General features: G+C 49.0%; 1 protein-coding gene across 1 annotated transcript in view; it reads right to left on the bottom strand.

The window, feature by feature from the left end:
- The window catches only part of LOC138503213 (pancreatic secretory granule membrane major glycoprotein GP2-like), a 310,155-nt gene that overhangs the window by 224,800 nt on the left and 58,804 nt on the right, over positions 1–26,551 (bottom strand). The window contains exons 2-3 of the mRNA XM_069622798.1: positions 18,062–18,082; positions 870–1,064 (exon numbers count right to left, since the gene is read on the bottom strand). Coding sequence (XP_069478899.1) covers positions 870–1,064; positions 18,062–18,082 — 216 coding nt within the window. The remainder of the gene's footprint in view (positions 1–869; positions 1,065–18,061; positions 18,083–26,551) is intronic.

Here is a 26,551-nt window from a genome sequence, read left to right on the forward strand (position 1 = left end):
CTACCTTCCCTAATAGGCCACCCAATAACCACTGTGGGCAACCTTGTTTACTATGAAAGATCAACGAGGTCATATTTATGTATATATGCCCATAGAAAACATTCTCTCTCTAACTTTTATGTGAGCTTTGAAGCCGTTTGGTCTGGCAATAAGGCGCTATAAAAACACCAATAAATACAAATAAATTGCTCTGCTTCTTATGTGACATTAGACAAAGGCATGATATCCCAGCTGCAGAGTGCCCAGGCGCAATCCAAAGTCCACAATGTGTACGTATTTGCTAGGCAGATGACTTCTGACTGCCCCCTGACCCCTCAAAGACACTTCAACTGTAGGGCTGCTCGGGCTTACCCGGGTTCATGATATAATGCAGCTGGACAGGCACCACACTAGCAAGCGACAAAGCCAATCACACACATCAGACAACAACCACAGCATTACCATGCGTGCAGGAACTCTTTAAACCCGTTCATGTTTTTGGACAAATGTCACCTGCTTAATAGGCACAATACAAATAAACAATCAATGTGTTTTATATTGCACCATGATCTATTAGTTTGCCTGATCCCCACAAACATACCTTAGGGCGCGAACTCTAAGAGCGGCCCACGTTAGTGAGTTTGCCTTTGACACACGAAGTCTCTGAAGGTCGCCCCTCCCCCGCCCCCTGAAGCGTGAGCCGCCCTCCTCAAGTTTCTCCCCCCTCCTTATTACAAGTTCTCTACTTGCGTTACTTTATTACGTCACTTTTACTTTATATTAAGACAGCTTCTAAAAATGAATAGCATTTTTCTTTGCATCACTGAACACAGATTGGAGACCAGGACGCAGCCCCGTCATCTGATCCCCCCTTCCCCCGAGAGACTCACCTGAGCAGCAGGTTTGGTTAGGAAACCAGTAGAGCCCCTTGGGGCAGCACTCGGTTGGCGGGTTCGTTGTTGAGTCACAATCGTCAGCTGCAGTTGGAAGGCATTGGGTGTTAGTCACACAATAGCAGCCCACTGTATCTGTGCAGCTCCCAGCACAGGCGGTATCGGTGCACAAGGGATATGTGGCGTTCCCAGCTGCAGAGAGAGGGGACAAGGAAAAGTGAGCAACAACGTGATTTACTTACAATACCACCTCCACACTTGTGGAAACCCTTGTGTACCAGCGCGATATAAATAAAATATCATGTCATATATCATATGGCATCCATGCACTGGCATCTTCAGCGTTGCCTCAATTCGTTATTCTTAGGTGTGGCTGTGGCTGGCCCTGTGGTGGCACTGAAACCGCTGTGTGCAAGGCCGGCCTGAGTGGCGGCAGCGCCCAAGGCAATGAAACAAAATGTTGGCACTAGCCCCCCCCCACCCCCAGCCTCCATCAATGCCCGCCAGAGGGGTGGGGCAACACATTTTTGTTTAACTCCCCACTACTGTGGTGGAGCTGGGAGGTAATCACTGCAATAGGGTGGCTGATGCTTTCGCATTGGTGCCCTTTTGTGATGAAAACCGCCCTGCGCCAGAGCAGGGAGGGAATCACTGTAATAGAGTGCCGTTGCAAAAGCATCAGCACCCTATTGCAATGTAATGCATCCATCTCTGGAACGCCCAGCACCAGCACGAGAGCGGGGTGCATTTTATTATAATAGGGCTCCTGCCGCCTCTTCTCCCACCTTGCCAACTCGGGGGAGCCCTTGAAAGACTCCCTGGAGCTGGGGTAGCAGTGGACTAATGTGGCGACCCCTGGCGGTCGCCATGCCCCGTGCCTAAAGCTGGCACTGTTATGCATCCTTGTCCTTGAAAACGTGGAAAGGGGTGCTTTTTCAAAGTGTAAAACATGGAGATTTGCCTCAGTGAAATAGTAACAAAAGGGTTGCTTGTTTATGCGAAGGCTGGCTCCAATCAAGGGCTTTTGCACATTGTGTTGCTGAAGTCATAGCCTGGCTTCACAGGCCCCAGGACATTCCCCATATCTGTTTCTTTGAAGTCTTATCTTGTATTATTGAGCTGGGGCAGACAAAAGTGTGAAATGGAGAGTGCTAATGGCCCCTTACTCTGTCAAGTCACAGCTGACTGGTAAGGGGCCATTCACACTCCAAAGTCCCTCATTCTATGTATACTGCACAGTATCTGCCCCCCACCCCATAAATCTGATTTGCCTAGCTAGACTGTGATGCGTCTAATTTGTTGACATGAAAACCGCGCAGTAATAATGCATGCACATTTTATTCACAAGATGCCAGTGTGAAATAATTCTAAGATGTGAAGACAAACAGGGCGAGAAACAGGTTGTCTTGTGCAGTTAAGACATTTTCAAGCATCAGAGGGTTGCAAATGTTTTACGAACTCCTTGATTTTGGAAATTAGGGGTGTTTAAAATGAATGTTGAAAGCAAGGAAAGGGGGTGTTTTTAAAAATAAGGGTCAGCATGGATCCAACTTTGAGTCTGAGAGTGTCTGTGGCATAGTGAAAGAACCTTAGCAAGACAATGAGAGGTGGCGAGGAACCGAGCATCAGATGGCTATCACTAAAACGTCCCCAGTAGCAGAACATGGCTTCTTAATAGAGAAGACCAACCCCCCTTTGCCCCCACACACTGACAAGCAGAGCCATCTCACCCTGAATTATCCCAACGTGGTGGGCGGGCGCCATTTCTTAACTTTCAACTTTACAGTAACAGGTAAAGACAAGGACAGTCGCCTATTTGCCATTAAAGTTCCAGGGAAAACAGCACTGCACACCTCTAAACGACGACAAGTAGCGTGGATGCTCGAGAAGACTCTTCTTTCACACTTTGCCCACATTCGTTTCAAACCAGAAACACAAGATGGGCACTGCTCGATGAGGCTTTCCCTCTGGGCGGTGCCAGAGAGAGCGCCCATTTAGAGTGTTAGCTGGCGGGTTTCTTCTGAGAACACTGTTGCAGGAAGCGCACATAGGTGGCTCGCTGAAAGTAGCTCCCCCCAGCCTAACGCTGGGGAACACTAGTAATGAGGGGTCTGCTGATGTCAAAAGCTCACACACAAAGGGCCCGACTGAAGGCTGATTATGCAGAAAGTACTGGTGTAGGCTCACAGACATGATGCTAGTTTAAGACTGCAGTGGAAATGCACACTGAGGGAACTGGTGTAAGAGACTCACATGAGGGGCAGTGCAAAGGGAAGCTCACATTGAGGGTTCTTCTGTTAGAAACTCACACAGAGCAGAGGCCACATCTGCAGGAAGCCTGCACTGAGGATACTGGTGTAAAAAGCTTAAATTAAGGATACTGCCGAAAAAGATCACACTAATGGTACTGGTGTAAGAAACTTGCGTGGAAGGCACTGCTGGTGCAAGCTCGCACTGAGAGTTCTGTTGTAAGAAACTTGCATGAAGGGCACTGCCGGAAAAGATCACACTAATGGTACTGGTGTAAGAAGCTTGCGTGGAAGGCACTGCTGGTGCAAGCTCGCACTGAGGGTTCTGTTGTAAGAAACTTGCAAGAAGGGCGCTGCAGGAAAATTTCACACTAATGGTACTATTTGGAAGAAGCGCACATGGAAGGCACTGCTGGTAGAAGCTCACATTGAGGGTTCTATTGAAAGAAGTTTGCATAAAGGGCACTGCAGGAAAATATCACACTAATGGTAATGGTGTAAGAAGCTTGCGTGGAAGACACTGTTAGGGAGAATTCTCCAAATGTGCTAATTTCCCTTACCTTTTGAGACCCCAACAACTTTGCTGGATTTCTAGGATTTTATTTTTCTACCTGGGAAGAGTGTGAGCCTTTTTTCCCACTCTTCCATGTATTTTGTGTGTGTTTTACTATCGTGTTCTTTGGTTGTGGAGTTTTAACACAACTCCAATGGCATCATCTTTTTCTGTGTGTCACACAGCACCTTCAGTGCAGTGGCACAGGGATGTCTTTTATACTTCCCAAGGGATAAATACCTTCTCTGGGACTGACTTCTGTCTCCCAGAGCCTGTAAAGTTAAATTGACTTTACTAGTCTCTTTAAATTTACTGACCCAGCACACACTATCTTCCTACAGAGTGCTGGAGGGGGTGCCTAGCTTCCCCTGAGTCAAAACACTCATGTAACAGTAAAATGTTACCCTTTCCTACTTTAAATGGCTGGTGGCAGTGGTTAGATCAAACTACCATGATTTTTCCCGACCGTGAACAACGGTAGCTAAAAATCGGGTCAGCCATGTTTTTCAATATGGCGCCCAAGACTCATCTTTTTTCGCCATTTTTTAGGAAAGGTCCTTCTTGTGTTTGTCTCTGCGCGCCAAACCAGGTTTGGTCCCTTTGTTCGTTGGTCTTTGGCGGGCTTCAGTGCTGAAGTCCTCCTCTGGCGCCTGAGTGTCTGGGGTGGACAGGATGTGAGGGAGGTGCCCGAAACTCCCTGTGCTTAGTCTCCTAGGAGACCTGAATGCACTCTGCCGTGATTGGCCAGCTGGCTGTCCGGCAAGGACAGCCACCCTGCTGTGTGAGTGACAGCCAGGCTGGAATGAATGGAGGAAAACTGTTTAAAAGCAGGTCTCAGGGCCTTGGAAAGCAGAGCCGACCACTAGAACGAAAGGACCGAAGACGAGCTGAAGGAAGATGACTGCTGCAACTCCTGGTCCACCGGTGAAGCCCTGCTGCAGGTCCGAATTGCCTGAAACTCCATCGACAGAGAAGCCCTTCAAGGTTAACTTCTTCCCTTGATTTTGGTGGGAACAACCAACTCACAAGCCACCTGGATACCGTCCCCATCTGGTCGAATTTTCATCAGAGTGCTGTTGAAAACCGGATAGCCAGAGGGAAGGAAACCAGCTCGTGGACTTTAAGGCACTCACTCCTTAAACCGACATCTAGCTACAGCTTTTGGCCTCATTCCTGGACAGTGCAGGAACCTCCCGACGTCCTCCTTCTTGTCCCCACGACTGAAGCTCAGGAACAGCGAGATCTGCTCGAACTGCCAGGAACAACTGCCTCAGCTACAGCTATCTTCATTGACAGGTACTGTGCAAACGCGGTCCGGAAATCTTTTCGGCCATCGAGAGTGCATGAAACTTTCCTCAACTACGAAGGCTTGTCCTTCCCTTAACATTCGTCAAACTTTTCGCCTAGCCAAATTCTTCTAATCTCTGTGGCAAAGACTTGACTGTTATTTACCAGAACTGTGCTATCCTATTCAAAAGACTCTGAACCATTGCCTTTGGCCCAGGCCTATTGAGAAGAATTGCTGGTTGTATCTAACTGAAACCCTTTGCCCTGCCTATGAATGTATTTGGGCTGTCTAACCTTGTCTTTTTACTCCTTTAAGAAGTATCTGAAGTGTAATTTTGCTCCCACTTCATTTGGAGCTGAACTTGTTCATTTACTTACCGGTTGTATTTTTGTGGTTTATTAGTGTGTGATATTGAGCTGCTATGCTAGTGTAATATTTTCGAACTGACTGAATAAATAAATGTATATTCTTTTACCAAGAAACCTTGAGTAAGTGTATATTTGAATCACTGTATTGTTTGGTCCTTTGTGTAACTTGTTCTACTGCTCACTTAAACTCTTGAGATAAGTCTGGCTGTAAAAGTAAAAGTATCCACTTTTTATTTTCATGTGCAGGGTCCCTCAGGATCTCTGATGGGAGAACCCTATTGGCAACCATGGCCGGAGATAACAGTAGTGACGGATGCCTCACTCACGGGGTGGGGAGCCCACACCAACAATCTGATAATCGGTGGTCGTTGGTCTCCATCGGAGTCTAAACTACACATCAATATTTTGGAGCTGAGAGCAATCAGACTTGCGCTGAAGGCTTTTCTGTCCTCTGTACGGGTAAAGAATGTCCTGATAATGACAGACAACACAGTGGCCATGTACGACCTAAACAAGAGAGGAGGTGTAAGGTCACTACCACTGTGCAGAGAGGGAATGCAGCTCTGGTTCTGGGCAATTCAAGAAGGATTCTCTCTATTAGCAGTTCACCTACCTGGAGAAAAGAACACAGCGGCGGGTGCTCTGAGCAGACAGAGCACAGTCTCCCACGAGTGGGATCTAGCTCAGGAAGTCCTTCAAGAGATCTTCATCCTTTGGGGAACCCCTCAAGTGGATCTGGTTGTGACTAGTGTCAACAGGAAGTGAAGTGTGAACTGAACTGCTCCAGGGAATTTCCCCCAAGAGGAGCTCTAGGAGACGCATTCATGGTGGACTGGGAGTTTCCACTCCTATACGCATTTCCTCCAGTCCCTGTCATTCCTCACATGATCAGGAGGTTGGGAAAGTTTGGGAAATCCATGATCCTAATAGCCCCAGATTGTGCCAGGAGGATGTGGTACCCGGACCTTCTGGACATGTCCATCTGCCCTCCAATATGTCTTCCACAAAGAGAGGTCCTTCTCTTGCGAGAGCAGGGTCAGGTTCTCTATCCAGAGGTCAAGACACTCAGCCTTCATGCATGGTTTTTTAGAGGCTGAGGTACAAGGATTGGAACCTGCTGGATGACATAATGGAGATTTTGCTTTCGACCAGAAGGCCAGCAATGAAGTCTTTGAACTGCTGCCGTTGGAAATAATTCTGCAGCTGGTGCTGGGACAAGAATGTGGACCCTTTGCTTTGCAAAACATTAGAGGTGTTATCCTTTCTGCTGTACGTGACCAATCTTGGGCTCCAGGTTGGAACCATTAAAGGTTATTTGGCAGCGCTTTCCAGCTTCAAGTGCTCATCTGAGGAAACTTTATATTTTAAGATACGTTTGGTGATACAATTTCTGAAGGGACTCGCTAATGTGTTCCCTCCATCTCCCTTTCAGGTTCCCATTTGGGACCTTAATCTGGTGTTAACATTTCTTATGTGGGCACCATTTGCACCACTCCATTCATGTCTTTTAAGGCTACTAACGCTCAAGACCATCTTGTTGGTAGCACTAACGTCAGCCCGTAGAGTGAGTGACTTGCAAGCACTATCCTCTAAAACCACTGCTTACAGTATTTCAGAAGGACAAGGTCATCCTGAGGGTCAAGCCTTCATTCCCACCTAAGTGCATTTCAGACTTTCATTTAGGACAAAACATTGGGCCTGATCATGAGTCTGGCGGTAACCCTTAAATGCAGCGGTAGCGCTATTAGCGCTGCATTTAAGGGTCTGCCAGATCATGACCTTGGAGGATTTCCCCCCAGCTCAGAGCTGGGGAGAAATCCCTGGCAAATTTGCCAATTTTCGGCGTGTTTACCGCTGGCGGGAAATCCATCTGGCGGTAATAGCGTGAATTTTCCCCATTGGGCCCAATGGGGAATGAGGAATTCCCGAATGGGCCCAATGTGGAATGTGCAATAACGGTTCTGCCAAACCCGTGATCCGGCGCTAGGGGTTTGGCGGTAGGACTATTAGCGCCGGCGTTACCGCCCAACTTGTGATGAGGCCCATTGTGTTATCCACTTTCTACCCTCCTCCTCATCATGGCAAGGTTGCACAGGCTCGACCCACGAAAGGCTTTGAGCTTCTTTTTTTTAAAAATATATATATTTTTTTTTTTTAAACAACAAACAACTTCTCACCCACATTAGGGTGGAATTAGCCTAGCCTTGTCCCCCCGACCTCTCCCCCCACTTCCACCCTCGCCCCCCGACCCCAATATTGTGTACACTCCACCAAGTCTATGAGTATGTAACCGAATCAGCGGTCGGTATGAGAAGAGAAACTTCACCCGCTGTCAATGACGAGAAGGTACTACCTTTACTGAGTAATGGCCGGTGAGGCAAGAGCACTCACAGACTCATTCATCAAAAAAGTTACTAGTGGTCCCCAGATGTCAGGTGGGCGTGCATGTTGTGGCAGCAGCTTAATGAAATCGGTTTCAACATCTTGGCAGTAAAGAATGTCTCTGCGCCATGCGGTGACAGTTGGGGGGGGACCGCGGCCCCAGGCCAAGGCGACTCTTCTGCGAGCCAGTGTCAGCAGAATACCTGCTAGCTTTCTCGTAGGGGTCTTCAACAGTCTGGTCATGCCCAACAGAGCTGCAGTGTTGGCTGGGAGAATCGGCTCACCGATTATCTTACTCGTGATTTCCAGCACCTGGGGCCAAAATGAGGCCATTTTAGGGCAGTCCCATGCCAGATGTAAGAAGTTTGCTGAGGTCAACCCACACCTCTCACATCCGAAAGACGATTCTTGATGCTGCATTTTTGCTTTGGCTGGTGTAAAGTATGTTTGATGCAGGTAGTTGAAGTGGATTAACTTGAGGCGGGTATTGAGGGCAATCTTCTGGGTCTGTCTAAGGATAAAGGACCAATCGGTGTCGGAGAAGGTTATATTTAGGGCCCTTTCCCATCTAATCTTGGCTCGGGACACTGTGGGAGATGTGTCTGAAATGGTGGTTCTGTAGATCTGAGAGAGTGGTCTCCCTTCACCCTGAGACTGAATTACTGAGTGTAAGAGCTGCCATGTTTGGGGTTGCTGTGGAAAGGTAGGAAGGATTGCTCGCAGAGTGTGGCGTACCCTGAAATAAATAAAGATGTCTAACGGGGTAGTGCCACCTTTTCTCCTTGCTTGATCGGGAGTCAGGAAACCGTCATCTGTGAATAGGTCCCCAAGGTTCTTGATTTGAGGTTTCTCTAGCCATTGGAGATATACTTTTTCGGACGTCAACGGGATCCTCGGTATGAATTTTGCTGGGAGGAGTGGAGAATATCGAGTGTCGATGTTGTATTTCTGCGCCAAGAGCTTCCATATCTTGTACGTTGTTAAGATTATATTCATAGTGTCGTTGGGGACCGGGATTTTCCCGAAGATGACTGCTTTCAGTAGGTTCAGTGAGGCCAGGGCCCTCTCTATTTGCACGTGTGGTCTGACAGGGTTTGTGGTGTACCAGTGGCTAAGAAATTGCGCCTGGGCCGCCCAGTAGTATCTCTCCAGATCGGGGAGCGCCAAGCCACCTTTTATTACTGGAAGGGTTAGCGTGGAATGAGCCACTCTGGCGGGTTTACCGACCCACAGTAGTTCCAGGACCAGACTCTTTAGTTTCTTCAGGAAGGGTTGTGGAAGTAGGATGGGAATGTTGGTGAAGAGATATAGAAGTTTCGGTAGAATCACCATCTTGACAAGAGAGGCTCTTCCCCATAGTGTTAGGGGTAGGGTTTTCCATCGGGCCACTTTTTCTGTTAAGGACTTGAAGACCACTTCATAGTTGTCCTGGAATACTTCTTGGTGATTTAGTGACATTTGGATGCCTAGGTATCTCACCTTGGATGACTTTCAGGTGAGATGGAAGTCATCATGGAATGGCCGAGTCGCCGGGGTGAGCGGGAAGATAATTGATTTTGTTTGATTCATTTTGAGGCCAGATGCAGCTCCGAATCTGATCACTTCGCTCATGATAGGGTTTAAATTGTCGACTGGGTCCCTTATATAGAGAACCACGTCATCAGCGTACAATGAGATGATGAGTTTATGCGGGCCTATGACCAGACCTCTGTGTTGCCTGTGCTCGTGTAGATTGGAGGCAAGGGGTTCCATTACTAGGGCAAATAGTAGAGCTGACAGTGGGCAGCCTTGCCTGGTACCACGTTGTAAGTTGATGATGGATGATCTAGCTGTGCCGACTATTATGTTGGCTGTAGGTTTAGAGTATAGCAGGGAAACTAGTCTAATGAAGCGAGCCCCCAGGCCCATTCTGGTGAGTACTGAGAATAGGAATGGCCACTCCACCGAGTCGAATGCTTTTTCAGCATCAAGAAGAAGAGCAATGGCTTGTTGGGATGGGTTCAGTGCTCCCATCACTCCAAATAGTCTCCTAATGCCGAATGTGGTATTGCGGCCCGGTATGAACCCCGCCTGGTCAGCAAGGACTAGAGCAGGCATTAGTGGCATCAGTCTATTCGTTAGGATTTTTGCTAGAATCTTGTTGTCTAGATTTAGGAGGGAAATGGGGCAGTAGGAAGCACATTTATCTGGTGGCTTGTCTGCTTTGTGCAGGAGAATCACATTGGCTTCACGCATGGTCTGTGGTAGGGTACCTTCCTCCAGGGCTTCCTTGTATACATCGGCCAAAAGGGGAGCAAGGGTAAGTGCAAAGGCTTTATAGAATTCCCCGGTTAGGCCATCGGGGCCGGGGGCTTTGGTATTCGGGAGTGATTTAATTGCCTCAACTATTTCTTCTGGGGAGATCAGTTCGTTGAGGGGTTCCCTTAGCTGTGCTTCTACCCAGTATAATTCAGTCTCCCTCAGGTATCTCAGTGGAGCATCAGAATTGTCGGAGTGTTGGGAACTATAAAGCTCTTGGTAGAAGAGTCTAAATTCCTCCGCCATGTCGACATCTGTGTTCAATGTTTCTTCCTTCTGGCTGCGAATTTCTGTAATAGGCGTCGGTGTGCGGTCAGCTCTCAGCAACCTCGCCAGGAGTGCTCCAGGTTTTTGCCCCTCGCCGTATTGTCTGACTACAGTGCCACGGTGGAGAAATTTTAGTTCGCGCTCGGCGAGTGTATTAAACTTCAGTAGTTCTTCTTTCAGGGTAGCTTTCGTTTTCAGCTCGTCCGAGTCTCTAATTTTGTGTTCGAGATCTTTGAGGCGGTCCTCACAGGTTTTGAGTTCGCGTCTAATAAGTTTGATGATGCCGTTCTCCTTGGCTTGGCACACTCCTCTTACGAAGCATTTCAGAGGCTCCCACAGCACTCCGGCCGATGAGACCGACCCCACGTTGGCTTCGAGAAAAATATCGATTTCCTCCTTTAGCTCTGCTGCGAAAACCATGTCCAGCATGGAACTCGTCTTGAAGCGCCAATTCTGTAGTCTGGGAACAGGCTGGGAGGGGAGGAGACAGAGGACCATTGGAGAGTGGTCTGATAGAGTCCGTGGTAAGATGTGACAGGGACCGGGCTGCAGGGGGCCGGTTCTGGATGTGAACAAGTAGTCGATGCGAGAGCTGGTATTATGGACCGCTGAGTGAAAGGTGTAGTCTCTCAGATCACCGTTAACCGTTCTCCAGGCGTCCCTTAAGTCAAAGGCACGGCAGATTTCTGTTATTTGCATGCTGGCTTTAGAGGTCTGTTGTGACGTGGTGTGTGATCTGTCTCTGGCCGGGTCCATGACAGTGTTCATGTCGCCACCCCAAACCACCGTGGATTGTTCAAGTGAGGAGAGCTGCGACAGAACCCAGCCAAAGTTATCTGGACCGTCCACATTGGGGGCGTAGGAATTAATGAAGGTTATTGCCTTGCCTGCTATTATGCCCTTGACCAGTACGGATCTTCCTATAGAGTCTTTTGCAACATGTGTGAGACGGAAGTTGGTTCTTCTGTGCACTAGAATAGCCACGCCTCTAGAGTAGGAGGAGTATGATGAATAATATCTATGGCATCCCCATGATTTGGCCCATGTGCGTTCTTTCTCGGGTGTCAGATGGGTTTCCTGTATCATTGCCACATCAATTTCATGTCTTCTTAGGTATTGCAGGATTTTGCGGGTTTTGGATGGGATGTTACCTCCCCTTATATTCCAGGTTGCAACCTTGAATGTTGAAAGGAGAAAAATGTTTGGAATTGCGTTGGAGGTTCACTGGTCTTGCAGTTGTTATACGTTTGTTTGTGGAATGATGGGCTTGGAGCATATCGTGGTACGTTACATGGAGCATGACAGCTGGAAGCAGAGAGCGGGGAGCGAATCTGGTGGGGGGCATTCCGGGAAGGTGCTGGCTTTTCCTTGTGAGAAATTTGCACTTAACAAGTTCTGGCAATGCCAGAAGGGTGGTTATTATCCCAACCCTGAACAAAAAGCAATAAACAACCCAACAGTCCTTAGAACTGTTCCCATTACGCGGACAACCCCCAACATGTCCGACGGGATCCCCCCAAACTTGGGTGAGGGAACAGATGCTGTGCTCGGGGCGCTTGGGGCCTCTCCAAGAACTCTGCCCAATTGTTTAATGGAGAATGAGCGTGTTCTGGCTGTTTGGGTATGTTTCGGAGCCTGACCTGGGTTTTAAGGAGGATTCCTGGGGACCCTCTCTCTCTGTGCGCGGGGTCGTCGAGGATTGTGAGCTGGGCAGCCGTTACGATCCAGAAATAGATGGACTTCCTCAGGAGAATCAAAGAAGTGAGTCTTTTCGTTGTGTTGTACCCTGAGACGTGCAGGGAATATCATGGAATATGCGAGCTTCCCCTCACGAAGTCTTTGTTTGGCGCTGGTGAAAGCTCTTCTCTGGGTCTGTACTGTCGATGAAAAATCGGGATAAATATGGATTTTGTCTCCGTCATGGTGTAAATCTCCCTTCTCCCTTGCCAGCCGTAGGATGGTGTCGCGATCTCTGTAATTGAGCAGACTCGCTATGATGACCCTGGGAGGGGCGCCCGGGGCTGGTCTGGAGGTCAGGGTCCTGTGGGCCCTCTCTATCATGAACATTTGCGAGAAGGAGTCTTTGCCGAAGAGGGAGAGGCACACAGACTCCACAAAGTCCTCCATCTTCCTTGGGGTGTCGTATTCCTTGACCCCAATGATTCAGATATTGTTCCGCCTAGAGTGACCCTCCAGGTCCTCGCACTTGGCCATTGTTGCAGACATTTGGCTTTCAAGTCGCGCGACTTTGTTGGAGAGGGATGTAGCACCGTCATCGAGGTTCGAGACTCTTTGCTCGACGTCAGTTAGCCGTTCCGTATGTGTGTCTAGGCGATGTTGCATCAGGTCGACTTTGGAGGATAGACCATCCATCTTGTTATTTAGGCTCCCTATGCCTGCTTTTAGGTCTAGAAGGAGTTCTTTTATTTCCATCGGATAGGTTTCGGCTACTGGTTGATTAGAACTGCACGGTGACGGGTCATCTCCTTGTTGTGGGTTTGGGGTTTTGGGTGCAGTGTTGCTGTCAAATGTCAGCTTCTTTTGTAGTTTGTCTACTTTGCCCATCTTGGCAGATGTATGTAAGCAGTTTAAATGAAGAGGGTCAGCGGTGGCTAGGTGGCTCGCAGTTATCGCCGTGACTGAAGGGGCATTGGCATTGGGTCGATGGAGGGTGAAGGACTGCGCAGTTGTATGGAGGACAGTTAAGGGGATAAAGTTAGGATCACACCTTGATCCTCCTGAAGCTTCAATTGTGTTCCAGAGAGAGAGTGGCTGTATTATCTTGCGCTTGCGATGAGAGGGTCGAAGACCCGGAGTTGGTTGGTATATGATCCGTCCCCACGCAGGGGTCGCACAGGAGGCTGCCCGACAGCACGGCCCGCTCCGGAGGAGGCGCGACCGCTAGTAGGGTATCAGGAGTTTTGGGGCGAAGTAGATCCAAGGGTCGAAGCCGGGGCCATGGCGTCTTATGGACTTCCTAGTAGACTGGAGGAAGTCCAGCCCCCCGAGCCGCCGCTACCAACGGTCAACCGCGCCCACGGCCACGGTTTGGGGGCGCAGCAATCTACTCTCCGGGGCCCCCGGTGATTCCCGGCACGTACCTCAGGTCTTCATCCGTCGAACGGGTGATCTGGCGTTCCACAGCCCGCGCCGCCGCCTCCCGGTCCGTTGCGGCTCTGCAAGATGGTTCCGGGGAAGCGGGAAGGCGCCACTATCGCCGGAACGCAGGTGCTGCAATCAGGAGGGGGGGGGCACCCAGGATCATGTTGGGGCCTCCGCCGGCCCGGAGCTGCCCGCGGGCGAGGATTCGCCAGATGGTTAAGCGTCGACACCCCTCTCCTCGGAGTCCGCTGGTGAGGTGGTCCTGGGAAGGATGGGAGGCAGCCGGCTGCCCGCCGGGCTCCAGGTGGCTCCACTAGCGCCGGCCTCGGCTTCGTGCCCGGAGTGCTGGCGCCGCGATCAGGAGGGGGGGGCCATACAGGATCGCGTTGGGACCCACGCCGGCCTGGAACCGGGGGGGGGCCGCACCCCCCGAGGGCCGCCGGCGCTCGTGGATGATGGATCTCTGGAGGATGAGACGTCCGCACAGCGGCCCCCACGAAGCCGCGCCCCGCCCCTCAGCACCCGCTCGGCGCACGGGGAGGCTCCGGCCTCCGCACCGTTGTAGTGGTGTGGGGTCTTGAACTGGCCGATCCTCCCCCAGATTTCGCCAGGGAGGGCGCGGTGCATACAGAAGCAGGGAGAAGCCTTCTAGTTTCGAAAGCGCAGCCAGGAATCGCAGGATTCAGCAGGATTTATTACGGGCAGAGCGGGAGCTCAGGTAAGAGCGGCCATCTTGGTTGGCCCTCTAGCGCCCCCTGGCTTTGAGCTTCTTCATTTCAAGGTTGTCAAAACTTTGTCTGGATGACCAACTATTCATAAGTTACACGGGTCATAGACTGGGACATGCTGTAACAAAACATACCTTATCCAGATGCATTATTCTAGCTATTTCTGAATGCTACAGGCTGGTTGGCAAGGATCCCCCAGAAGGCTTGAGACTCCTTTCCACATTGGGCATGGCTACTTCTTCTGCTCTGCAAAGAGGTGTTCCTATTAAAAACATTTGTGAGGCAGCTAACTGGTCTACAATACACTTTTTCACTAAGCATTACTGCCTTGATTCTACCTTAAGTCAGGATGGAAGCTTTAGGAAAGCTGTCCTCCATTATGTTCATGGAAACCATTGATGGCAAAATTCTTGCTCCCTCCACCAAAACAAACAATGCTTTGGAAGTCTATCAAAGATGAGGAATACGTGGGAGGACACAATCCATTCGAAATAACAAGTTACTTACCCCTGGTAACATTCTTTCATCTGGATGTTCCTCCCACATATTCCTCATCGCCCTTCCTAACCTACCCCTCAGTAGAATTTCCCATGTTATTGCGGCTTTCGCTCCTTCAGAGTCTAGTATGGTCAAAATCGCGTTGAAGCGGGTAGTTTTACTTGAGTATGACACGAAAAAACAGAACTGATGCCAATGGGCACTGCGTGTGCTATATATGCCTTTGATGACATCATCCTCGAGACCGAGCCCCTTGATGGACATTGAGTCGGTTTCTATCAACGCACAGAGCCTTCTGCCAAAACATTTTTTCCGAAGCAGCTGAAGCTGGATATTGGAGATATCAAAGATGAGGAATACGTGGGAGGAACAGAACGTTACCAAGGGTAAGTAACGTTTTCTTCTTTCTCATCACATGTTATCAAATAGCTGGTTCATCTAAATCGAACAGAAGTTCAGTGATTAGGCCATTTCAAATTGATGCTCTCTATAACCTTATGGCCAATTTACCCTATAGTAGGACGGCATTGATCTGTGTATTGGCGACTTACTGCTTTATAAGGCAGTGCCTTTAGTTCCTTATGAGGAAGAGGGATCATTATTTTATTTTCTCAGTTTCCATCAGCAGTGATTAATGAGTGTTGAAATGCAAGATGTTGATCGATTCGTTGTTGGCTATCCTTTTTGGTATGCAGCCAATGTGTCTTGTACTTCCTTCCTTTCCAAGGAATGTTGTCAATCAGTACATAGATGGTATAGCAACCGGTTCTCCATTCTGCGCTGCGCAGTTTCAGAAATGTTGACCCCAGCAGAGATGGCATTCAGCAGACTTATCCAGAGTTCACTAAGTAGCAGCTTCATTTCCTTAATAAGTAGTCGAAAGTAAAGGGCAGTGTGTAGATTATTTTATATAGATAGGCCTTCTAGCTGATGCACTGATCTTCAAAGCTTAGGTATCCAATATACTGGTGACAATCACGTGTGGCCCAGCTATGACGGTTATAGTAATGACTGCCTTAATTTATGCTAGCAGCATTGAGTATTATGCAAACCCGTATTCAGCTGTCATTGTGTCATGCTCCGGGCCTATCACCACCGCAGCCAGCGACGACTTACCTGGAGCTATCACCTGCGATTGCGGTTGTGGAATGGAAGGGCTGGCGGGTGAGGTAGTGGCAGAGGGTGCCGGCCCAGACCCCAAAGCAGGAACAAGCATCCTTGCGGCGTTCCTGTCATGGGCGCCACCATGTGCCTTTTCAGCACGCATGCGCGGGGTCAAGACACTACTTCCTTACACTTGAGCCATGCGCATAGCATCACTTGCTGCCATAGCAATGACATCTGCTGCAATGAACACACTGCAGGAGCAACAGGCTATTTAAACCCTGCACAATAAGGAACGGATGTGTCTCAATGCGCTCTGTACGTTTTCTTGCTCTGTTTACTGTTGTGCTGTTGTGCTTTTATTCCACATTGCTTGCCAACAAGCCCTATTCCTCGTTCTTCCCTGCATTCCTGTTCTGGCCTATTTTTCTGACATTTCTCCCTACATTTTTCTACTAAGCTTTGCTGCCTTCTGCCCGCCCTGCTTACTCATTACCTGCTTTGAGGTTGCTTTATTCTGCCTCCATCTGTGCCTCTTGCTCAATGCCATCAGTTCCAGTGTGTTGTTACCTACTTTGCCATCAGCACTCACCGGCCAGCGTCTTGCGCTGTCTCTACACCACATTGATCCGGGAATGCTGACTCGTGGCATGGGGATACTTATTCTGTTTTCCCAACACGGAAGTTGACTCGACGGGTCGGCACCTATGCCATACTAGTCACTTGATGAAACGAGGCACTAGGACCACAGACCCAACTACAATGTGATCTGGTACTTCACACCTTGTCAGTTCACGAGGTGTCTTCCTTCTTGGTAACATCTCTGCTTGTAGCAGCAGATTGTTGATGGCCAGGAGGTACAACTTTCTGACCTTGATTCTCTGATCCAGGCTTGTGAGGCGGTAGGCTGGGAGTGTGCTGTTCTTACATTTCATTGCCAATCCCTCTGCTGTTTGCCTTTTCTCCTCCTCTGTTCCCCAGATGTTTAGACTTCGTCATGATTACCAGGGAACTAGTGATTCATGTCCTGTTTCGTGGGTTTTGATTCTGGAGTAGGTTCCTACTCCTCTCGGGATCTGGGTATGACAGTGTAGCAACTATTTTAGCTCGCTTAGTCAGCTGAGTGGTGCTGGGTGATGCAGCAATCAAATACGTGTATTCCTTGGGTCTCCATCCAGTCATTAGTGCTCATAGAAAACGGTGTTGCCTCCACCTATTGTGATTTTCCTAGGTTTCTGGGTTGCCTTTGAAGGTGTGCTCTGCAGAGCTTCGTGCAACACACATTGTGGGTGAAATAGGCAGCAGTTTGTGTGATCTGCCTTATTTTCGACACTACAGAATCTTTGGTCTCCCGGCCTCTGAAGGTGCCTCTATCTGAATCCAGCTCTTATAGGATCCCTCCCATTGCTAGGATCTTCCTCCGGTTACAGATCTGCCCCTGTGGCGTTTATTGCGGTGGCCAGACAAGGAGCTCTTTGAAGATAATTTCTTTGGGACCAAATTCTGATCGAGGATTGTCAAGTTCAGGGATCATTGTCTGTTGCCTCAGTTTTCTAGGATCTTCCTAAGTTGATTTGATTTGTCTTTTTCAGTTGGATCAGGTGGGGATTCTTCTGTATTTTCAGGAATATTTACTATGTGGGATTTGTAGCTCTAGTTATTTATTTGTACGTTTTGTAGTGCACCAAATTGTAGTGCAAACACTTCGAGGCAAAATAATATGTCATTATTGATCTGCCTGTACCAGATCAGATTTCCTCAGTAGTTGTATTCGTTTTACAATGTGCTAGCAATTCATAGTTACAGTCAACTCTAATACCAGGATGATGCTTTGGAATGGCGGTTGTTGGGTCTAAAAAGGATAAGGTTTCTTCCCGTTTATACAGGATCCCTAAGCACTAATAAGCTTGGGGACACGGCGGGACTAAGGGATGGTTAAGGTATATGTGAGAAGTCTGATCTTAGTTGAATAAAGAGTCTGCCTGATAGACTTCAATCTGTGAGTACTGTGATGAGGAAGGAAAGACTGAGTAATGGACATTAACATCTGTAATCAGGTCATTAGTTGGAAAACAGTTCAGTGGCCGAGAGTCCATGGAATTGGGCGTGTCTTTGCTTGCATACACCAGAAAGTGCCCCTTCAAGCAATGTGTGGACATGTGTCCGCCTCACCCTGTTTACCTTCTGGATAAGTACCCTACCCACTGACATCAAAAAGCACCTCTGGGTTTCATTGGACACTGGTAGTAAATTGCTTGAAGATCACTAGACAATACATTGAAGGCAGTTTCCATTGTTCTTTGCCCCATCACCACAAATTACTTTAGGTATATGAGCAAAAGTAACACTCACCAAAACAGGTCACATCCCCAGCTGAGAAGGGAATAAAGAGAGAGAGTAGCTATGTTAATAATATTACAAGGTTTCATCAAATGAATACATGTTAAATATGTCTGAGATACACGCAGGTGGTCTGTAAACTTCTCCTGGACACTAAAATGACTATTAGATTTCGCAATTTCTTTTTAAATTGTCAACAGTGATGTCATATGAACTTTGGCACCCATGATGTTAGAGGATGTGACATCAAAGGAAGTACAATTCACAATTAATAAAATAAAATACAAATGTAAAGAAATTGACACATTATATACCATATAACACACCTACCCGTACTAAGTGATATAGATATAGCAATCACTCAGTGCTTTATTCATAATAAATAACTCCATGTATCAATGTCACAATATATGCAAATAACATGAACTCAAAATGAATTCATCACATCGTAAAATTCATCATATCAATAGACCATCATGTCAAGAGAATACTTATTTCAGAAAATTTTACATTAAAACCAACATTATTAAAATGAGTATATAAATAATAAGAAACTACATTACTAACATCATTAAAAAATACTTTATCCAATTTGTTATATTATTGAGGTTCACTCATATAAGCCTTTATCCGTATCCTGGAAGCCCTCTTCAAAAACTGGATAAAAAGGTCTACGATACATCTGCCGAATTTGCCCCTAGTAAGGAAAAAAAAGGCAGGCGTGCAGTATCTCAGGTTTTTTTATTTCTCAGTAACAGGAGTAGGATTTCTTTCCTGGGTATTGCATATTTGTTACACCAAAAAAATATGTGGATTGCAATTTCTGGGCTACCTGGGCAATTGTGACTGCATCAATAATGTGTTTGTCACTTATATAGGCCATCTGGACTTCTGCGTATTGGTATTTAAGCAGTTTAATCAAAGCTTAGGGATCACGCACCAGTCTTTCAGATACAGGCTTTTAGCTCAATAGGGATGAGGTTTGGCATCCTGCGAGAACGACAAAATTGCCTGATTAAAGGGTTTACTGAATTTCAACTCTGCTCTCTGGTGTGTAATGTCTACTAAGAGGTTATCAACAATACTGGGTTGCATCACCTTTGTTACATCACTTGATGATGCTGTTGAAAATGAAATATGAACGCTTTCTAATTGATTTTGTAATTGTTTCAACCACAGGATTACATGTGATCTGTGCGAGTTTGCTAAATTCCTAAGCAGAGCATTAGTTAATGTGGCCTCATTATTCCTAATGGCTCTTAACATTAGTGCTGTTGGGGCTAGCTTCACTTTCTCTTCTGTATGACATGCTAATGTCATTGTGTGCTGCAAAGGTTGGAGCCGAGTCAGATAGTTCAAGAATCCTTTTACAGAATTTCTTTTGGAATTTTTGCAGCTTATCGGTTTGTTGTTTTCCCCATACTCCTACGTCCCGTCCCCTTTCCTCCATACTTGTGGGACATCTCTCCGTCCTATGGGACGGGACCGGAGCACTCTGTAAAAAACATCCACATTTTTCCAAAAATGTGTCCTTCCTCTCTTTCCTGCGCGGGGCCTGGCACGCAGCCGTATCCCCGCCCACCTTGGCTCCGCCCCACGCATCGCCCCTCAGTCCTTTTCTCCGCTCGATCAGGGCCGGACGCACTTGCATCCTCGGAAGATTTTCTTCCCTGTTTTCCTATCTGGCTCTCGCTAGCGTTCGTCTTCTAGTCTGTCTATGTCTTTTAAATTAGACTTTCCAGACTGTTCTTCGTGTCATCGTCGCTTCGCGAGGGCGGTTCCCCATCCTCTTTGTTTAGAGTGTTTGGGTCCGGAACACCGTTGGGACTCCTGTGTTTACTGTGGCTCCCTTTCAGTCCGGGCTCTTCAACGTCGTTTGGAACGGTGGGAGGAGGTGTTCCGACGCACTCCCCCATCTCATTTTCAGGCTTTCATCGACGAGAAGAAGAAACGCCTGGTAAGTTCTTTACTTTTTAGAGCACCGCGGCCGGGGTATACCTTTCCGGGTTCCTCTCGAGCCGGGAGGGGCGTTGATCGCTCTGTCACTGGGGTTCGCCCTGAGGTGCCTGTCGGGCCTAATAATTCTACCGGAGTTTTCTCCGAGGGTCCCCGTAAGGGGCCTGTGTACACCGGAGTAACTTCCGAGGCCCCTCCTGTGGGGGCTGTGTGTAGACCCAGTCCTGCTAAGTCACAGGGTACCGGAGCTTGCTCTGAGGCCTCTCTTTCGGCTTCCCTAAAAAACAAGACCGGGGTGCGCCCCGAGGCCTTGGCTGGGCTTGTGTTTACCGAACGGATGTTCGAGGCCCGTGCCGATAAGGCTATTACCGGGCCTAGGCCCGAGGTCCCTCGTACAGAGGCTAAGGCTACCAACAGTTCTGAGGGGCCGGGCAGGGCCTTGTCCGTGAAAGGGTTTCTCACAGTTCCCGCTCTTGTGGTGATACCAGATCTGTTGAGGGGGCAAAGAAGCAAGGTTCTTCTTTTACCGGCAGTGCCGAGGTCCTTCCTTTGAAGGCTCAGTTGGCGGTTGGTATGTCGCAGAAACATTCCAGGCCTCATAGTACCGGCTCTGCCGAGGTTCCTTATGTTAAGGCCAAATATAAGACCCCTGATCCATCGACGGGGACCCCTGCCTCACCGCCTCACGTGCCGCAATTCCCCTCATATGAAGACAGAATGGCGGCCATTCCCGCCACGACCACAGCAGCCATTTTAGGTACTACCCCTACAACTACGCCATTGGCCCCTGGTGTAGGGATCGGTCCTTCGGGTGAACCTAAGGTCAGTTGTGCGCATCCTTACCCGCCCGTTTATGATTGGAACGCCCGGATGGCTCTTCTGCACAATGTTTCGTTGCCTGCAGGGGCGGCCCCTTTGATTTATGTGGATACGTCGGCGGAGAGCCCGGCGTGGCACCCTTCTTCGTTACGTCCCTGGATTTGTCCACCTCATGAGAGGCCTCCTCAGGTTCCGAAGCAATCTCCTGAGGACGCTTTTTTCGGTAAATTTCAAGCGCTTAAGCGCATCGACCCCATGAGGGAGTATTTCAAAGGGCTTTTTAAGGAAATTTGTCCACCAGCGCCCCCGGCTCCACCCGTTCCTCTGGTGGTTCCGCCGGCGCCTCCTTTGCCCATGGTGCCTGCCCCTGCTCTTCCGCCTTTGCCACCGTTGTCCCCAGTGGACAAGGCAGTGCCTGACACGGTTCAGCAGGATCCTGACCTGTCAGATGACCCTCAAGGCGAGCAGGACAACGAGGACCTTCCCCGCTCTGTTAGAGCTTTTCATGACCGGGTACTGGACATGATGAATTTCTTAGATGTTCCAGTTCCCGAGGCACCTGCTCCACAGGAGGGTGTGCTTTCTGGGGCGTTCACCCTGTCTCCTTTGGAGCGTACCGGCCTTTTCCTGCAGAAGGATGTTTTGGCCAAGGTCCGAAGAGTCTGGGAGAAGCCACACTCAGGACTTTTTGTCAATAAAAAGATTGACGCGAGGTACAGGCTACACTCTTCGGAGGAAGTGGCCTTGTCGTCTTGTCCGCCTCCCTCCTCCACAGTGGTGGCTGCGGCCACGTTGCAGTCCAGACCTGCAGCATCCTCTTCCGCGACGGCTACTCAGGTCTTGGGAAGGGAGGACAAGCTCCTGGACTCCCTAGGGATGAAGATCTTTGCCAATTCGGCCTTGCAGCTTAGGCAGGCCAATGCCAAATTGATTTTGGCGGGAGCTAACATGCGGATGTGGAAAGGTCTGTCGGAGTTTGAGGAGCACATTCCGGTCGAGAAGTTGGAAGAATTCAGAGGGGGCCTTTCCAATGCCAGGGTCTTGTCCCAGGATCTCCTGGAGGCTGCGGCTCATCACGTAGACACCTCGGCTCGGGGCATGATGCTCGGGGTTGATATCTTGAGGCAAGCGTGGTTGCGTGCCACTAAGTTTTCGAAGGAAGTGCAAGACAAAGTATTGGACCTTCCATTCGATGGTAAGGAGCTTTTTCATTCTTCTACTGATGTAGAGCTCATCAAAACCAAGGATAGCACTCAGACGGCTAAATCATTGTCTGTTCTGGTTAAAGATCCTTTCAAACCTCAGAGACAGTTATCGCAGAGTCAACCTTCTTCTGGTTTCAGGGGCTTCCTCGACCGCAAATCGCGCAGAGTGGATACTCCTGCAGGAAATAACCGCCGTAGATAACAGCGTACGCGGTATTTCTCCCGCTCCCCAGCCTCCTCATCAGGTTCAGGTGGCACCGCCACCGATAAACCTGCTAAATGAGGTTTTTCCGTGCTCGCACGAGACCCCGGTGGGAGGACGCATTGCGTCTCATTGGGAGGCGTGGCAGACCATCACAGAAGACAGATGGGTCTTGTCAGTCGCTCGGGCAGGCTTCCGCTTACCTTTATCCCCTACCCCACCCCTCAACCCTCGTTTTCAGCTGTCGGGCTCACCCTCCCTCAAGGCCGAGGTTCAGAAACTTCTGCTCCTCAGAGCTGTGGAACCCGTTCCCCTTGGGGAGCGAGGGGAGGGCTTCTACTCCCGGCTGTTTATGGTGCCCAAACCCAACCAGGTCGGCCTGCGCACCATCCTAGACCTTTCCCAGTTCAATCTTTCCTTACCCCAAGAGAAATTCAAGATGATCACGCCCGGCCACATTCGCTCCTCGTTGCAGGCGGGCGATTGGCTCAGCGTGGTGGACTTTCAGGATGCCTACATGCATATCCTAATTTGGGCTCCACACAGGAGGTACCTCCGTTTCTCTTTGGGAGAGGAGCACTTCCAGTTTCGGGTTCTTCCTTTTGGCCTCAGCTCGGTGCCGCGTGTCTTCACGAAGATGATGTCGGTGATTGCGGCCTATCTTCGTCTTCAGGGTATCCTTGTGTATCCTTATTTGGACGATTGGCTTCTACGCAGCCCTTGTCCGCTGGCGGCAGCGGGCAACCTCCAGTCTCTCCTACAGCTCCTGTTCCATCTTGGGCTGTCGGTGAACTGGCAGAAATCCTCCATGACGGTCTCTCAGGACCTGATTTTTTTGGGTTTTCGTTGGAACACGATCGACTGCAGAGTATACCTGACCGGGGACAGAATCGCGGATCTGTTGGCCACGTGTCAGATGTTTGTGCAGTCGGAGAGTATGTCGGCCTGGTGGTTCCAGAGGCTTCTGGGCCTCATGGCCTCGTGTGTGCTGGCTCTTCCTCTTGCTCGTCTCAAAATGAGACGGACCCAGATGGCCCTTCGGAATTCATGGCGTCAGGCAGTGGACCCAGACTCCATGCGGATAATGATTGCGGATTCCATGACAATGGACCTGGACTGGTGGTCTTCTCTCAGCAATCTGTCTGGGGGCGCAGGGTTTCAGGACCTGGTCCCTATGGTGACGATCACGACGGACTCCTCCCTCCTAGGGTGGGGTGCGACGTTAGATCTCCTTCAGGTCTCGGACCTCTGGTCGCCTCAGGACAAGCTCCTGCACATAAACCATTTGGAGCTTCTGGCGATTCCCTTGGAGCTCAAGGTGTTCAGACTGGTCATTGTCAACAAAGTGGTCCACATAAATGTGGTGTCAATGTATTACATCAACAAGCAGGGGGGAACGAAGTCTCCCCCCTCGTGGACCTGTCCATCCAGATTTGGGAGTGGGTCGTGCTTCATGGGGTCTGTTCTGCTTGCAGTTCACATCCCGGGCCAGCTGAATGTCACAGCAGATGCCCTCAGCCGGCGGACAGTGGTCAGCTACGAGTGGGAGTTGAAGGCGGAGGTCCTCTCAGGGATTTTCTCGCGCTGGGGCACACCACAGGTGGACCTCTTCGCGACGGCGGCGACCAAGAAGCTTCCTCTGTATGCCTCCAGAGGGGGGCTGGGAGCCTCCTCTCGGGGGGATGCTCTAGAGATTCTATGGCACAACATGAGAGCCTATGCGTTCCCGCCTCTGCCTCTAGTTCACCGGGCAATTTGGAAGTTGAAGAACTCGGTGAACTGTTCTCTTCTACTGATAGCCCCGTGGTGGCCGGCCAGGTTTTGGTTCTCAGAACTCCAACACCTGTCGGTTTATCCGCCGATCAGGTTACCGGTAACTCCCGATCTTCTCCACCAGTGGGAGCAGCAGCTGTGGCACCCCTCCCCACAATCGCTCAGCTTGGCGACTTGGTCCCTGAGTTCAAGTCTTTAGAGCATCTGAATTTGTCTGCGGATAACATGCGTATTATACAGGCAGCCAGAAAACCCTCAACCAGATCTCAGTACAAGAGTAAATGGCTCAGGTTCTGTCATTGGTGTCTAGAGAAGAAATTGGATCCAAGGGGGGCCACGGTTAACACAGTGTTGTCCTTCGTGTCCTCCCTAGCAGCGTCAGGGATTCATGTTCTGTCATGCAGGACTTACTTTTCAGCGGTCTCTGCTTATCTTTCTACGGATCAGTGTTCGTACTCTCTGGCTAACCCAGTGGTAAAGAGACATTTTGCTGGTTTAACACGCCTTTACCCTCCAGTTCGTAATCCGCACCCGCCATGGGACCTGAATGTTGTCCTGACGGCGCTGTTCCATAAACCCTTTGAGCCGATGGCTACTGTGGACCTCAAATACTTGTCTTGGAAAGTGTCCTTTTTGGTCGCCGTCACATCGGCAAGGAGAGTGAGTGAGCTCCAGGCATTGTCGGTGGAACATCCTTTCTTGGTCTTTCACAAGGACAAGGTAGTCCTTCGAACTAATCCGGCTTTTCTGCCGAAGATAGTGACCGATTTCCATTTGAATCAATCGATCTCCCTACCAGTCTTTTTTCCGAGCCCCGCCTCTGAGGCGGAGAGGGTTCTACACTGTCTTGATGTCCGAAGAGCTCTTAAGTTCTACCTGGATAGTACTTCTGAGCTTAGAAGTTCTTCTCAACTTTTTGTGACTTTCAGCAACCCTCAAGGCAAACAGGCATCTAAAGCAACTATTCTAGGTGGATTGCTGCCTGTATCACAGAGTCTTTCACTGTCCAAAAGCTGAAACCTCCTAAAGGTATTCATGCACACCTGGTGCGGGGCAAGGCAGCTGTGTTTGCTTTTCAGAAGTATGTTCCCTGGGAGTTCATCGCTAGGGCAGCTACTTGGGCCTCTCCATCTGCTTTCTGTAAGCATTACTGCCTTGATATGAGTTCTAGAGCTGATGCTCAGTTTGGTCAGGCTGTGCTGAAGAACCTTTTTCAGTAAGGGGTATTTCCATCCACCCGTAGTTCCTGTAAGGAGTGCTTGGGAATCTCCCACAAGTATGGAGGAAAGGAGACGGGACGTAGGAGTATTACCAGGTTACTCACCGTAGTGACCACCTTACTCCTAGTCCATAGTCCCCTTTCCTCCATGCGCCCGCCCGCCGTCCCCTCTAATAAGGTTCCTCTGTATTGGTAATGTGTCTCTGACATGGCAAAGAAAAGGACTGAGGGGCGATGCGTGGGGCGGAGCCAAGGTGGGCGGGGTTACGGCCACGTGCCGGGCCCCGCACAGGAAAGAGAGGAAGGACACATGTTTGGAAAAATTTGGATGCTTTTTACAAAGTGCTCCGGTCCCGTCCCACAGGACGGAGATGTCCCACAAGTATGGAGGAAAGAGGACTATGGACTAGGAGTAAGGTGGTCACTACGGTGAGTAACCTGGTAATAATTCCATACCACACAGAGCCACATGTTTTTACTATGGCCTCCTATACACATAGCATTTTATTCAGTAATGCATAGGTTGCTCTTTGTATTTAGCTGCAAATGTGTAAATGCCCCTGATAGCCTGGGTCATTTTGCTAGCTTGTAGTGTGCAGCATTTGTAAGATTTTCAGAAAATCAGATTTCTAAATAAGCAAAGAATGTAACTTTATCTATTTCTGGTCAATCTAAATAGAAACCTTGCTTATTTTTCACGTGACCCCTTCCAAAAATCAGAACTGCAGATTTTTTAACATTATAGTTAAGGTGTGTAGTGAGTTAGGAAATCAAAATATTAACTGCTAATAACTTTTGACTCAGATAATGAATTTGGCTGTAATTTTGTATCCATGGGCATCCCTCACTGGACATTTTGGGAAAGATTTGTTAAAGTTATTAAGAAAACCAAAAAAAAAGCTCTTTCGGCCTAGTCTCCATTCATTTTCCCTTTGACAAAAAAGTCACATTTTGTTATGCCGCACAGCGAAAACCACTGCACGGAATTGGACCAGGTCCGAAACAACTTGTGCATGAAGCGTGTCGCGAACCTTTTGTGGTTTGTGGCTATTGCAGTACTTTAGAAAATATTGCCCCTCTCCCCCAAAAAATATCTCCCATGGTCCTTTGTAGCAGAGAGGCTGAGCAGAATTTCCGAAATGAAAAAGCAGCCATTTTCTCCCAAAATTCTATTGCTAAAAACTTTTGACTTGCTGGATGGATTGGGAAGACATTTTCGAAGACATTTTCAAAACAAAATGTCAAGCCCCCTGAACTCCCCTAAACTGCAAATTTCGGGATCAAAACGTCACAAAATGAAAACGTTCTTAAGAAAAAAACAACACCAT

Source organism: Ambystoma mexicanum, chromosome 11, assembly GCF_040938575.1.
Source record: "Ambystoma mexicanum isolate Mex_15411 chromosome 11, UKY_AmexF1_1, whole genome shotgun sequence".
Classification (NCBI taxonomy): Eukaryota; Metazoa; Chordata; class Amphibia; order Caudata; family Ambystomatidae; genus Ambystoma; species Ambystoma mexicanum.